Source organism: Pogona vitticeps, chromosome 3 (assembly GCF_051106095.1).
Source record: "Pogona vitticeps strain Pit_001003342236 chromosome 3, PviZW2.1, whole genome shotgun sequence".
Classification (NCBI taxonomy): Eukaryota; Metazoa; Chordata; class Lepidosauria; order Squamata; family Agamidae; genus Pogona; species Pogona vitticeps.
Window position 1 is genome coordinate 188,530,475 of NC_135785.1, and position 14,628 is coordinate 188,545,102.

At 38.5% G+C, this 14,628-nt stretch overlaps 2 protein-coding genes across 3 annotated transcripts in view; one reads left to right on the plus strand and one right to left on the minus strand.

Moving 5' to 3' along the window:
* C3HXorf58 (chromosome 3 CXorf58 homolog) overlaps positions 1 to 14,572 on the plus strand; it is a 14,932-nt gene extending 360 nt beyond the window's left edge. Inside the window, exons 2-8 of the mRNA XM_020789134.3 lie at positions 1,115 to 1,214; positions 3,511 to 3,605; positions 5,149 to 5,260; positions 6,578 to 6,709; positions 7,168 to 7,397; positions 11,652 to 11,793; positions 13,354 to 14,572. Of these exons, the coding sequence (XP_020644793.3) occupies positions 1,115 to 1,214; positions 3,511 to 3,605; positions 5,149 to 5,260; positions 6,578 to 6,709; positions 7,168 to 7,397; positions 11,652 to 11,793; positions 13,354 to 13,506 (964 nt within the window). The 3' untranslated portion in view covers positions 13,507 to 14,572. The remainder of the gene's footprint in view (positions 1 to 1,114; positions 1,215 to 3,510; positions 3,606 to 5,148; positions 5,261 to 6,577; positions 6,710 to 7,167; positions 7,398 to 11,651; positions 11,794 to 13,353) is intronic.
* KLHL15 (kelch like family member 15) overlaps positions 6,110 to 14,628 on the minus strand; it is a 49,712-nt gene continuing 41,193 nt past the window's right edge. Inside the window, exons 6-7 of one of the 2 annotated variants that reach the window (XM_020789130.3) lie at positions 8,065 to 8,107; positions 6,110 to 6,221 (exon numbers count right to left, since the gene is read on the minus strand). In XM_020789130.3, coding sequence (XP_020644789.3) covers positions 6,211 to 6,221; positions 8,065 to 8,107 — 54 coding nt within the window. In that variant the 3' untranslated portion in view covers positions 6,110 to 6,210. Of the gene's footprint in view, positions 6,222 to 7,470; positions 8,108 to 14,628 lie in introns of those variants that run through there. The other variant, XM_072994284.2, reaches the window with a different exon arrangement.

Genomic DNA, 14,628 nt, shown 5'->3' on the forward strand with positions numbered 1-14,628 from the left:
TTTCTCCGGTTAACGGAGCTAAAACCTATTAACTGGCCCAAGAGACTCTGTTGCCTAAGACGGAGCAGCAAATAATAACCCTCACCCCAAAAGTTATTTTTATTTATTAGTTTTATTTATATGCTGCCTTTCTCCCAACAAGGGACCCCAAAGCGGCTCACATTAAAATCCACACAATTCAAAAACACAATAAGTTAAATTTTAAAAAGATAAATTAAACAATATATATGTTTTCATGTTTTAATCTTTTAATTGCATTTTAAAAGATTAAAACATGAAAACATAAAAAAGATTAAAATTTCTGGTGAAATGGGGTTCAGGGATGGTAAGTGGTATCCAAGGCCAGACAAATTATTTTGGCACCTAACTCAGAAAGTCATAGATGAATCTCTCTCCGTCCCCTGGTTAAAAAAAATACAGTAGCAATTTGCTGCTTTTCGTTATAACTGGGAAATGCTGCCTCCTTCTGCCTCACTGGAATCCTCCAATAGGAAAAGCAAATAAATTAATAATATATGTAAAACTAGCTAAATGAGGACATTATATATATACAATAAGCCACAAAGAAAATTGCCTAGAGTGCATTTTCTAATTCAGAATACTGTAAGGAATGAATGCCACCTTTTTAATGGACAGCCAGCAGCTTTCCATCTTTGAGAGATATATACAAGTAAGAAGCCAGAAGATGAAGTACCTTCCAGCATGGAGAGATCACAGAGGACAGAAATGATTAAACCAGTTGTACAACTAAACCCAGAAGCACTCTCCAATTTTTGTTTTGAACAATGCTGTCTTGCACCCATGATAGTGGCCTTGGAAGTATTAATGCCTCTTTTGGCCTCCTGCTACTGTATACTGGAGACCAGGCACCCAGATAAAAACCTAATATATGTTAATTTATTCATGTAAAGATCACCAGGTTTGCTATTTAATCACCAGTATTCCCTTCCACCTCTATATGGATTTCTCTTTTTTGAATCAAAAATATAAAAACAAATGTGTTACAGTTAAGTAAATAAAATGAAGTGAAGTGAAAAATCATTGCTGAGTTGTTTCAAATACAAATTCCTCCCAGTGTTGATGCTGCTTGTATCTTGCATTCTTCCCTCACTAGGCCTGAAGAAGAACAAGCAGCTAAAACTATTCAGAGGGTATGGTGGATTCATATAAGGAAACAACTGTTTAAACTTCTGAAACATACAATTTGTGCAGCGGTATGTTCTTTTATGATGTCTGACTAAAAGTTTCAAACCTTTTCCTCAGCTTCCATGCTTTGTTGGAATAGAGCAACTTGTGGAATCTTCTTCCCCTATTCATTTTTTTATAAGAACAAAGAGACACATATATTTTGATGGTTAGGGTGCTATCATCTCTTCCACTGAAAAGAAAAAACAATAATCTTGCTCCTTATTGAAAAGAAAAGGATTTCCCAACACTGTACCTTTCAAACCCTCCCTACAGTTATCAAGCTGAATACAACCCAAGCCTATAAGCTTGTCTTCCCTCCCAGCTGCAGAAATATAATTTGCATTCAGAGCACAAAGACATTGCAGCAAGCTAGAAATAACAAAATTTTATTGGATGGAATGTGTCCATAAATGTTCCATTTTGTGTGCAGTTTCTCTTCCCTGTGTTTGTGTAAGAGCATATTCATTATCCACCTATGCAAATGGAAAAACCCTGTTGCTTAGAACAGAATAATATCTGGCTCACAAGGAGTACAATGCCTACATTATGCCCCATAAATCCTAACAGGATTCTGCACATTATTAGAAGATAATATATATAATTGAGGAAGCATACTGGAGTTACTGTTTATTTTATTTCATAGTGTGTCTGTAGCATTCACCCTTATTAGATTAAGTAGTTACAAATATAATATTCATGTTAGGCTAATGTTGCTGAGAGGCGGAGCCGAGAGAAATGTAATAAAGAGGCGGAGTCAGAGAGCAGTCAGTCAGTAAGAGAGAGTGAGAGTGAGAGAGTGGAGAAGGAGATAGAGTGCGGTATTTGGGAGATCTGATGTGTGATTAGAGTGAAAAGTGAATAAGAACTGTAATAACATATAGAGGTTGAGATTGATGATATTAGAAGTTACTGATGATTAATAATAACAATTGTAATCAATAAAAACATTTTATTTAAAAGACAGTAAAGTTTGGACCTGCATCTTCATCCTTCCATAATAAAGGTTGATTCAGTGATCAACTGGTGGCAGGGGGATAAAAAAGAGGAGTAGTTTGCCTTTGTGTGCTCTGTGTCTAGACGGTCAGGCAAGGGGCACGAGGTTGAACGCCACAGTGTCCACACTGTTTTTTGGTTTTTAAATCCCTAAAAAGTTTACAATAAAATCTAACTCAATAAAACCAGTAGCTAATTTTAAAAACATCAATTAAAATGATAACATCAGTTCAAAACAACTAATTGAAAACAATGGTTAACTTGAAAATACTGCTGAAAATTCCTGCGCGCATAGTTGTTTAGTTGTGTACGACTCTTGGTGACCCCATGGACTAGAGCACGCCAGGTCCTCCTTTCTTCCACTGCCTCCTGGAGTTGTGTCAAATTCATGTTGGCTGCAGAGAATATAATCAATCTGATTTCAGTATTGGCCTTCTGGTGATTTCCATGTGTAGAGTCGCCTCTTGTGTTGCTGGAAAAGAATGTTTGTGATGATGACCAGCTTGTTCTCTTGACAAAATTCTATTTTTTGTCAACTCTATTTTTGCTATCTAATACATTTGTATAATTGCTAATTCTAATGTATGTGGTTATGTTTCAAACTTACAATGTGGAGGGATCGCTACAGTTGTAGCAAGTTACTTCAGTTACAATTAATGACTGAAGAGCAACATCATTTTTCAGAGTGAAAAATGGGATTATACGAATTGAATTTGCAACAAAATATTGTTGCATGGAAAAGACCCTGATGTTAGGAAAGTGTGACGGCAAGAGGAGAAGGGGACGACAGAGGATGAGATGGCTGGACAGTGTCATCGAAGCAACCAACATGAATTTGACACAACTCCGGGAGGCAGTGGAAGACAGTAGGGCCTGGCGTGCTCTGGTCCATGGGGTCACGAAGAGCCGGACACGACTAAACAACAACAACACTGATGCATGGAAACCTCCTATTCATTCTTCCAGCCAGCCATACCTTCCTTCAAGACCCCATTCCCTTCCCCCACCATATCTGTGTGAATTTTGCAGCTACTTAGCATGCTCATTCTTAATTGTTTTGACCTAGGGTTTTGTTTTGGTTTTGCTCCTCATTTCTTTTTGCCTCTGAAAGTCATTTCTGGATCTGCACAACTTGAACTTCTTCTGAGCATGCTGATATCTCATTTTACCCTCAGTAGTATCATTTTAGCCATCATAACTCCACATCTGTATTTCACTTTGGTAGAGTGGGCGGCATATAAGTTAAATAAATAAAATATTGCTCCTGATGATTATGAAAAAAATAAACCTTGCAACAAATTTGTTCAGCAAAAGCTATATTTCTTTCAGGAGCACTGCATTAGCTATGATATTTTGAAAAGAGTGAGTCCTTTGGAGGCAGAACTTCTTAAAGAACCTACTATTCAATATAAAGTCAAATTCAGGTAGTATCCATAGATGTACATTTGTTTGTTGTTTAAGATGTTTTTCTTTAGTTTGATACAATTATCTGTCCTTTAACATTCAGTGTTGCCATAGTCTTGCTTAGACTGATTTTAATGGAGTATTTTCCTTTAAAAAATATTAAGGATGAATAAATTAAACTGATTTAATGGTTGTTGTGGGTTTTTCGGGCTTTTTGGCCGTGTTCTGAAAGTGGTTCTTCCTAACGTTTCGCCAGTCTCTGTGGCCGGCATCTTCAGAGGACAGCAAACTGTGCAGAGCACAGAGTGCTGTCCTCTGAAGATGCCGGCCACAGAGACTGGTGAAACGTTAGGAAGAACCACTTTCAGAACATGGCCAAAAAGCCCGAAAAACCCACAACAACCATTAGATCCCGGCCGTGAAAGCCTTCGCGAATACATTAAACTGATTTAACTAACAATTTCTTATTTTGTTTAATTATTTGACAGTGACTTTATATTGATATTAAATAAGAGTTATAAGGATTTCAAATCTCACAGTGAAAGTTTATTTTAAAAAATGATGGTATAATATCAACCTGTACATACCGTATTTTTTGCTCTATAAGATGCACTTCCCCCCCCCCAAAAAAAAAGTGGGGGGGAAGTGTCTGCATCTTATGGAGAGAATACTGTAAAACAGCGCTCCCCAGGGCCCAGTGGGAGGATGGTGGGGGGAGCCTCGTAAGGGTCCAAGAGTGTCTTCAAGGACCCTTCAGAGGCTACCCCACCCACCCACCCCCGCGGGGCCAGTGGGGGTGAAATCATGACCTTCCAGGAGCCTTCTGAGGCTTGGAAAGCCTAAGGGTCCTGGAAGCTGGCAATTTTGCCCCTGCTGGGCCTGGGGTGGGGTGGAGGGAGGCTCCGAAGGGTCCTGGAAGGCACTCTCGGACCCTTCCGAGGCTCCCCCCACCTCCACCAACGCGGGCCCAGTGGGCCGATATTGCCAGAATATTTTTTACTGTTTTCCTCCCCTAAAAATGATGTGCGTCTTATGGAGAGGTGCATCTTATGGAGTGAAAAATACGGTAAGTTACCCATGGTTGACTGAAGTTATGATATGGAAATCACTATCATTTAGTTCAAGGGAACATTTGCATTTGCAGGAACCTTTTGGAGCAGTGGTTCACCTGTTGTACTGTAGCCAAAACTGTGCTCATGACCCAGGGTTTATTCTCTGGTAGCTGGCTCAAGGTTGACTCAGCCTTCTATACTTCGAAGGTTGGTAAAATGAGTACCCAGCTCACATGGGTGGGCAGTGTGCAGCCTGCATAATTGTAAACTGCCCAGAGAGTGCTTTAAGTACTATGGGGCAGTATATAAGCAGCACACTTTGCGTTTTTCTTTCTTTCTTTGCATTATCCTTAGGATTTTCACACTGTTTAGTTACCTTAACTGCAGAAGTTACCAATAATACTATTTAATATTATTTAAATAAAAATTGAAATGTAAAAACTCTTCCATGGCAGAATATGTGAAATAGGTTTTACATAACTTATTAACTTCCAGGATTTTCTCTCCTTAGATTTGCTGGGTCGGAGTTTCCCCCTTTCATTGTGTTCAAGATATTTTGCAAGTCAGTAGGTCAAAGCAACCAATATCTCAGTGGGAAAAGAGTAATAACATCAAGGAGTGAGGTGAATAGCTGGCTGTGTGGTTGTATTTTTGACAGTGTGTAAATTATGAATGATTTGTGAAAGGCTTTTCTCTTCACACTTCTTCCAGAGAACTGAAAAATTGCATTTGAAATGCTTTCTCAAGTTTATGTAATTCTTCTGTATGTTAAAAAGGGGATTGGAGGTTTCATATAAGAGGTGCTGAAAGGGAATGTTGTAGAAAGAAATATGTATTAGCTGCAGTTTTGAATTCTTCGAGACTTAGTTTTTTAAAAACTATAGCTACTGAAAAGAGATGAATTTCCTACATAGCAGTATCAACCACGTAGAAAATTGGTCATATTTGAAGTGATTCTGAGAAAACTATTTTTTCTGGACTGCAGCCTGATAACTTAATTATTCCATTTTGATCCAGAAAGCAGATCTTCAGATTCCTTTGAGTTCTTAATGTTATTCACTCTGTCATAAATAGTTTTCAAACTGCATTATTTCTTTTCAAGCAAGACATTTGGTGGAGGACAAGGCATATTGTCTTACCCACAACTCACATTTTATTTGTATTTATTATTTATATGTATACTCTAGTCATCAATTTTATTATCAAGGTTGCTTGCAAAGTATTGGTTAGAATCCTATTAGGCAAACTAGTGTAAGCCAAAACAGCATAAATTTCAGCAGTGAATTGACAGTAGTTAAAGGGGTGACATTTAGTCGTCGTTTATATTTTTTTAAAAAATACCCCACCTTGCTCCTTAAAAACAACCCAAAGAAGCTTACATCACTAAAAGACAACATTATGTACCAGTCACATGACTAATCACAAGGAATACATGCAGTGACTCCTTCACTAGCAGCAATTAACCCCTAAAATTTATGCTATGATTAATGCTGGAATATTTAAGTAATAAATTTTTGGTCATCCGCTGATTAATAAATGGTGCAGGCACTTCGTGTCACAGAACTTGCTTATCTTATTCTTTCCCTGAAAAACAATGTGAAAAATAAGATGGTGTGAATCAGGCATAGACATTATTGGCCTCCACATGGAGCATCTGTATCACATATTATGATAGATTTGTGACAGTGGTGTACTTATGTCCTCTCTTCCATTATGAGAATAAGATCAGTTTCCACTAAGCAGATAAACAGTTTCTAGATAATCCACCTTCAACCTCTAATACAATTTTTAGATACTAAATGAACTCTTTTCATTGGAACTACTAACTCAGCTAACTTTCATCTTGAATATAAAATGCATGAGGATTTCAGAATGGTAGCTTGTAATGGAGATTCAAAGAAATTTAAGCATTCTGTTCTGCATTTTCTGTTGTTTGATAGGCAGCTGTTGATGCTTGCAAATTAATGGGATATCGGAAATATTACAACCAGATACTGCGTGATGAACTTCAGCATAAGAAATATGGAATAATAGATGAAATGGATGTTGCTACAATAAGAGACTATGTCCAAGTAAGCACATTGTCAACAAGTGACGATTTGCCACCAGGGTGTGCATGATGTTCCTCGTGGCCATGTAAATTGTCATTAGTGTTTTGGCCATAATATCTGAACAAACCCACATTCAACTTAAATGCAACATTCATAAGAGCAGCAGTACTCCAGCAATGAACATTGTGATTATATAGTAAATTGATTTTTAAAGAATTCAGTTTAACAAATCTTACAGAAAATACTCTATGAATAGCAGTTATTTGCAGTGCAAGCCTGTGCATCTTTGCTCTGAAGTAAATTCCACTGCATTCAGAAGGGTTTACTCTTAAGTAAATGGACTTAGAATCCCTATCTTAGATTCAGCATCCAAGATTGATTAAACAAAACACGTGCAAAAAAAGAAGACAGCTTTCCAGAGGTACCCAGGAATTCTAATATAATGAGATACTTATAAATGTTATTTTATGATTTTCTAGTACGTTAGTTATGTGGATGAGACTCCAGCATATTTTGGTGGCAGGCATAACTACTGGAGAAAGCTAAGTCTGGAAAACTTTCCCAGAGCAATGATGTTGTATGATATCATGGACTATGCACAGTCTGGGAAGCTGTCTGCCCGCCTAAGGATGGAACTGCCGTTTCTGCTGCTGAAGCCACAGAATGAAGAAACGTCTCGTGCTCAAGTCCTAGCTGTTTGTCAAATCAGGTAAAAGGATGCCAACTGTGGTTATATTTGCTTATTTACTTGACTTCGGAAAATTGTGTTCTTTCTTTCTTAGTTTTCTTTTTTGTTTGTTTGTTTTTTGACAAATAGCAAAAAGAAGTCAGTGGAATTACAGATTCAGCATTCTCTTGGCTGCCAAATGAGTGTTGCTTTGCAGTAAGGCATGTGTGAGTGCAACAGCTGAAATCCTATTGGATAGGGAGAGAGACTGATAGCCATGCTTCTTTATCCAGAAGCATGTTAAACCAGAAGGAGTGCCTTGCCATTTTTGGAGCAGACAGTGATCTATGATATGCCTGTCAATCCATTTTCAGTGGATGGACTGTGTCAAGGAATTTCAAATCAGCTTTGATTTTTCATTCTGGAAAACCAGTTTTCTATATACTTCTGGTCCCATGTTATTCCTGTCAAGCAGAGTTCAAAGATATGCTGGTACCATGAATTTACAGCAAAAGAGCTCACAGAAACTATTCTGAATCCTCCAGCAGCAGGACACCAGGAGCACAGGGGAATTAAAATAGGTGCGGGGGTTGTGGAAGTGTGATGTGGGCGTACCAGAGCTTGGAAATAAAGCAATGGCATCACCTCTAGCTTATTGTCATGCTTTGGAATATTGTGCTGTACCAACAAAAGAGGTGGCATAAGTTACCTCCTTTGAATTCAGTGGAGAGTCCTGATGAAGATCCTTGCCTCTAAAAGCAGAAAAAAAAACTTTTTGAGAATAAAACTCTAACTCTGCAGACAAAAATGGCACAATTCCAGGAGCATATAAAGTCTAGTAAAGGAGCACAGATATATTTAAAGTAGCAGAGGAGAAGGCTATATTATTTTGTCTCAGCATTTTTCAACACTTTGCAAAAAGAGTGAACTTATTATAAATAAGGAACCTTCAGCAGCAAGGGAAAAATGGTTGGATGAATAACAAGCCCTTACAGATACTCTCTTTTGGGAGTCCAGATGCTGAGATCCACCAAATAGAAATGTACTTGGGCTTCAGTAGATTTAGGGGATACTTTTATTTCTACCTCTGGCACCTGTCACAGACCACATTTCCTCTACAAAATTGTTTGCATTGTATGTGCTTTTTTCAAAACCAGAAATAGTAAATTGTTCATTTCCACCACTTTGCTTCTTGCTTTAGAGGAAAATTTCAAGTCTCATTTTTGAACTGCTCTTGGAAATCTGTCCCTGTTACCCTTCTGTCTGTTATGTGTGGTTTCAAGGCACAGTTGCTCTACAAGGAAGAACAAAACCGCATTTCTTGGCAATGTTTATTTATTATTTATTTAACTTATATGCCACCCACTCTACCCAAAAGTCTCTGGGCGGCTTACAACAATTAAAATACAATTAAAAAGATAAAAAATTAAAATAAAATTAAAATATATATTCTAAAAATTGCCATCAGGACCCACAATTGATATTACAGTGGTGCCTCGCTTAACGATGTTAATTGGTTCCAAAAAAACATCATTATGGGAAAACATCGCTCAGCGAAACACCATTTCCCATAGAAATGCATTGAAAGCCGGTTAATCCGTTCCAATGGGAACGGATTACCGTCCTTAAGCGAAAATCGCCATAGGAAACATCGCTAAGCGAAACAATGTTTCCCCCATTGGAATGCATTGAAGCCTATTCAATGCATTTCAATGGCTTTGCGATGTCCGTTTTCGCTCATTTAAAAGTGTGTTAACATGTTTGAAACCTGTTTTAAATGCTTGGAATCGTTAGTGCACCTTGTGAAACCTTTGGAAACTTAATTTGGCTTTGTTCTGAGTCTTCGTTAATTTTTGGTGAATCCCCCCCCCCCATTGGAATGCATTGAATGGACAGCCCACTCTTGCAGAGGGGAGAAGATAATAGACTAAACTTGACCAGGAAGTGGTCTGACCATGACAATGGGGTCACCACCAGCCCCTCCACATCTAAACCACCATCTTCCAGTCCCGTTCAGAAAACCAGGTCCAAGGTATGGCCCTTCTCATGTGTCGGGCCATTGACACATTGAGGCAGCCCCATGGTTGTCGTGTCAGCCATGAAGTCCCGAACTACCTGCCAAGGCAGCCTCGGCATGGATGTTGAGGTCTCCCAGCACCAACAGCCTGGGAGTCCTCAACACCAGGTCCGAAACTCCCTCTGTCAGCTCAGGCAGGGAGACTGTTGGTACGCAGCAGGGTGGGCGGTACACCAACAGAATCCCCAATCCGTCTCATAAGCCCAACACACAATACAGCCCTTCAAGACCTCTCAAAGGGATAGGAAGCCTGGTCAAGGAGAAAGAACTCCTATAGACTATAGCAACTCCCTCTCCTCAACCCTCTGAGCGACATTGGTGCTGGACCGAGTACCCAGGCGGACACAGCTGGGAGAGGGGAACACCACCCTCCCCTCCCACCCAGGTCTCAGTAATGCATGCCAGGTCAGCACCCTCATCCAGAATTACATCATGGATGAGGGCAATCTTATTTTGTACTGACCTGGCATTCATCAACAGCACCGCATTGCTTGAGGGTTTGCTGATATGGTCGCCTGATACCATCTGGTTGGGGGTAGAACTAGAAGAGGGGATAGATGTAAGATATCTAACCTCTCTTCTCCTACGCGGGCATGTCCTACCCCCACCGCCATTCCTTCCCCTATCCAGCACCACCTCAATGGCTGCTCCTCCAACACTCCCCCCTTCCTGTTGGGGAGCAATGGTATTTTGCAAGCACTTTAAATCAGTAAGCCATGGTTGTTTCAGCTGTCTCTGCTTTAGGTTACAATCAGTTGCTGATAGCTCTATTCCTTCATTGGCTGTTCTCTTCAGCTGTTTTCATGATGGGACACAAAGAAGGCTGTCTACTACAGACTCTGAACCATCCTTTCCTGTTGTACTGTCTGGATGTTTTGGATTTAGTTCCATAATTCCTCACAGTTAGCCACGTTGGCTGCAACTAGTGGTAGCTGAAGCCTAAAACATCTAGGGGGTTCTAAATTTGGGAGGAATAATCCCACTCTCAGTGAAGATGGTGCATTGTTTTAGTTATTATGCATCTTTCCCCTATTACTTCACTTCCATGTGTAACTAAAGATCAGTTTTGGAACATTTTGTGGTCCTGTTGTTCTTATTCAGATTGTAACCTGCAAAAGGAGTGAGGACTATTTGGGAAACCCATTATAAATATTCACACTTCTAAATGACGAAACAAGTGCTTACGTGGAAGGATTGTGGAAATAGATAGGCAAAGTTTTTCTGGATTAATGAAAGGGTAAATCAGCCACACATTTAACAGATGTTCATAGCATTAGTTTGGGGCAGCAGCAGAAGGAAAATTCTGCATGATTAATGGTACAGACTCCTTAACAGGATGTTCTAAATGCATTATGTCTGAATGTCTGGAGCATATGATTAATATGGAGTGGAATGTGTTTATATGAAGGCAGGTATTCAGCCTTTCTGTATACAGTATAGTTATGCATGCAGTGCTTCAGCCTGTTATCCACCTACAGTTCTTAGTTAATCTATTATGATATAGAAACATTCATACACTGTTTAATTATCATTCTAGCAGCTGTTTATTTAAATTTTATTTAAATTAGCTCCCAGGGAATTCCAAGAGATTCTTTATTGTTGTTTAGTCATTTAGTCGTGTCCGACTCTTCGTGACCCCATGGACCAGAGCACGCCAGGCCTTCCTGTCTTCCACTGTTTTATTGTTCTGGATTGTGAATGGTGAATACATCTCCCTCCAGAAGTTTTAACTGCAAATTCCATTGTCTCTCACCATTGGCCATTAGACTTAAGCCTGGGAGTTGCACTCTGAGGGTACCAATTGTTTCCCTTTGTATTTGCTTAAATATTTTGATGGCATTGTAGAAGTGTGCTTTTCCGGTGCTTTGGTTTTGTCAGTTCCTATGATCCACTATGTTAGTGAGAATACATTAATACTGATAGTGCATGTGCATGCATTACAAATAATGCCAGACCACCTAGAGAATTCCTCTTCACACGTATCTATTGAAGTGAATAGGAAAAAATATTTTAAAAGAGTCCTGATAGGAGCCAATCTGTCAGTGAACACAGGCATAAGGGTCCAAGGTATTTTTCAAAACCTTACTTGTTGGATACAAAGTTGTAGCTGCAAGACAGATATTAAAGTAGGGACATCATCACATTACTGTGAAATATTGATCTTTGAATTCCACGATGTTTCATGCTAAAAAGTGTTTAAAATGTTGGTTCTTTTCTAGATCTCCAGCACCATGTCTGACAACAGCTAATCTCTCAACCGCAGAGCGAATGTTAGCTCGCACAATTTCTGAACGTCGCTCTTACCGAGCTCGACAGAAGATTGCAAAAATGAGGAAGGTTTATAAAACTAAGAAAGGAGAGGTGAGTACAGTGGTGCCTCGCAAGACGAGCGCCCCGTTTAACGATGAAACTGCATTACAATGAACTTTTTGCGATCGCAAAAGCGATCGCTGTACGATGGTTTCAATGGGGGAATTCCACTTTGCGATGATCGGTTCTCTGCTTCGGGAACCAATTCTCACAAAACGACGATTTTTGGCCAGCTGATCGGTAGTTTCAAAATGGCTACCCACTTTTCTGGGACGGATTCCTCGCTGCACAGGCAGCGAAAATGGCCGCGCTATGGAGGATCTCCGCTGGACGGTGAGTTTCAAGCCCATAGGAACGCATTAATCGGGTTTTAATGCGTTTCTATGGGCTTTTTATTTCGCATTACGATGTTTTCGTTCTACAGCGATTTCGCTGCAACGAATTAACGTCGTAATGCGAGGCACCACTGTACATAAAACACATTAAAATAATGCCAAACCATCTAGAATTGTATTGATCTTATGTTATTCAACTAGAACTTTTTTTTAAACTGTGAATTTTATTTCTTGAAAAATAAAGAACCTCCAGACATTTAGAGGAGTATTCAGTTCTTTGCAGAGGTCTCATAAGAAATGGTATCTATTTTCTCACCATTAAGCTTGATAAGAATTCTGTATATCTCATTAACTGAAATCCAAAGATTCATCCTTATTAAGGTGGGATTACTTTGAATTTTCTTATCACATATTTAGACAATGCACATACAGCAGGTGATAAGGACACTTGTTTCTGGCTGTTTTCCTCTGGTTTTATCATGTGTGTTACATTTTAACTTTGAGAATTTCCTGCATTCTACTTCGACTAGGACATTTGGGACAAGAGAGTGGGTTCCTACACTAGTGCAAAGTAATGAAGCATTTATGTAGATTCAGCATTATATAGCCTTTATCATTGAGAAAGTGAGGTTCTAAGTTCCACGGCAGAACAGATGTATCAAATTAAAGCTCCTAAATGCAAGATTATTTGTCTAGTGAATCATAATTCCCCAAGGAAGGTTTGCTTTAGTTTTGCTTTAAAAAGAACTTTGTTCAGCATGTAAACTGCTGTTCCATTGAATTAATTCAATGATATACTCAATTTAGACAGATGGCTTTTGCAGTGACATACACTGAAATCCTGTTGGCATAAATTTATACTGCACAAACCGAGGGATTAGTTACCTTTAATTACATTTGAAAGTTTCTATCTTGCCCCCTTTCAGATTTCAAGGCTTTCTAGGAGTCCCTTTAGCTTTTGGGAGCCTTGGGATGGGGAGCCTCTAATATTGGAAAATTGCTGCAATTTTCTGATATTAAAGGTTCCTTCCCCATCTCAAGACAAAATGGAAGGGCAAAATAGAACTCTAGAGAGCCTTAGAGCCTGAAGGGGAGGGGATAGGAAGTGTTCAATTATATTAAACATATTCATTTCTGGATAATGATGTCATATAGCTTAAGTGACATAAACTTGCACAAACGGGATCTCAGCCATTTACAGTGTGAAAAGAGAGAGAGGGAAATTAACACCAACATAGTCATTTCTTCTTAGAATAACATACACTTTGTTATTCAGGAGCATAGTTCATCTTCAAGCGATCGTTCAAGAAGTGATCATTCATTGGCTGAGAAAGAAAGTCTATTTTCAGATGAAGACTGGGAGCAAGAGGCAGTGAGGCTATATGACTGGGCCAGGTCACTGCAAGCGGAAGATCTTGGGGAAGACTAACTTACCATAAACCTTTTCCTTCATTCTTTTTCTGTTTGAGTGTCATAAAAAAGATAAAACAAGGTTTGCTACTTTTTCTGCCATCCTGCTACAGACACAATGCAAACTTGAAGAATAAGGAACACAGAGGGCAAAGAACCATAAAACATTTTAGAAAATAGCATAAACATTAAAAATATTTTATTTACATTTGTTTTTATATACAATTTTTACACCTTTGTTTAAAAACAGAATAAATATGCATATCGGAACATAATGCATTCACAGCATGGGTACACCTTTGCAAGGAGGTGGAAAGAAAAAACATTTTTCAAAAAGTTAAAAAAAGCAATTGTAGAGTTTTACAGTAGTTCTGGGAATCTTACAGAAAATTTTCTCAAAAGACACACTTGTGTATATATTTGAACAAAGTACTTCATGTTACTATTACATAGTTAGAAAAGTTCTTTTCAAGTTAAACATGCCTGTAACATGTTTATAAAATATCTGCTACCTCATTCAATGTGCAAAGCCACAACACCTGTCTTAGCAGCTTCTTGTAATTTCTCCTGACTTTCTTTTAAAGGTGTTAAAAACCAGTAATAGTTTTCCAGTTATGACTAGAATTTGATCTCACTTAGCATATTAACATTTTGGCAAACCAAGCGAAATAATCCAGGATTATTACTCTATCTTTCTGAAGTTTTCTCTCTGCCTGTTTACTACAGTAACAGCAAAGTTATCCTTAATAAGACACAGCACAATAGGAAAACCATTTTCCAGTCTTTAAAATATAATCATACATCGTTTATAGACATCAGCTCATTCTTAATTGATTATAATTTATTCCATGTATGAGAAATCTTGTTGAAGTAACTAATTTATGTAAAATTGAAGTCACAAGAAGATTAGCAATTTCTGGAAACAAAATTAAAAGTTTTCTCCATTTAACTTTTTAATGGAATAACATTAGCATGTGATCAAATGCTATCCTGATGTTTTGAAAGTGTGACTCTACACAATTGGTTACTGAATTACTTTGTTTTAAATAGTTACTCTAAATTAATACAAGAAGTAAAACAGTAAACATGCTGTTATGTTTTCATTTGAGGTCTGTTTCCCCCTCCCATACGTCCATTTCTA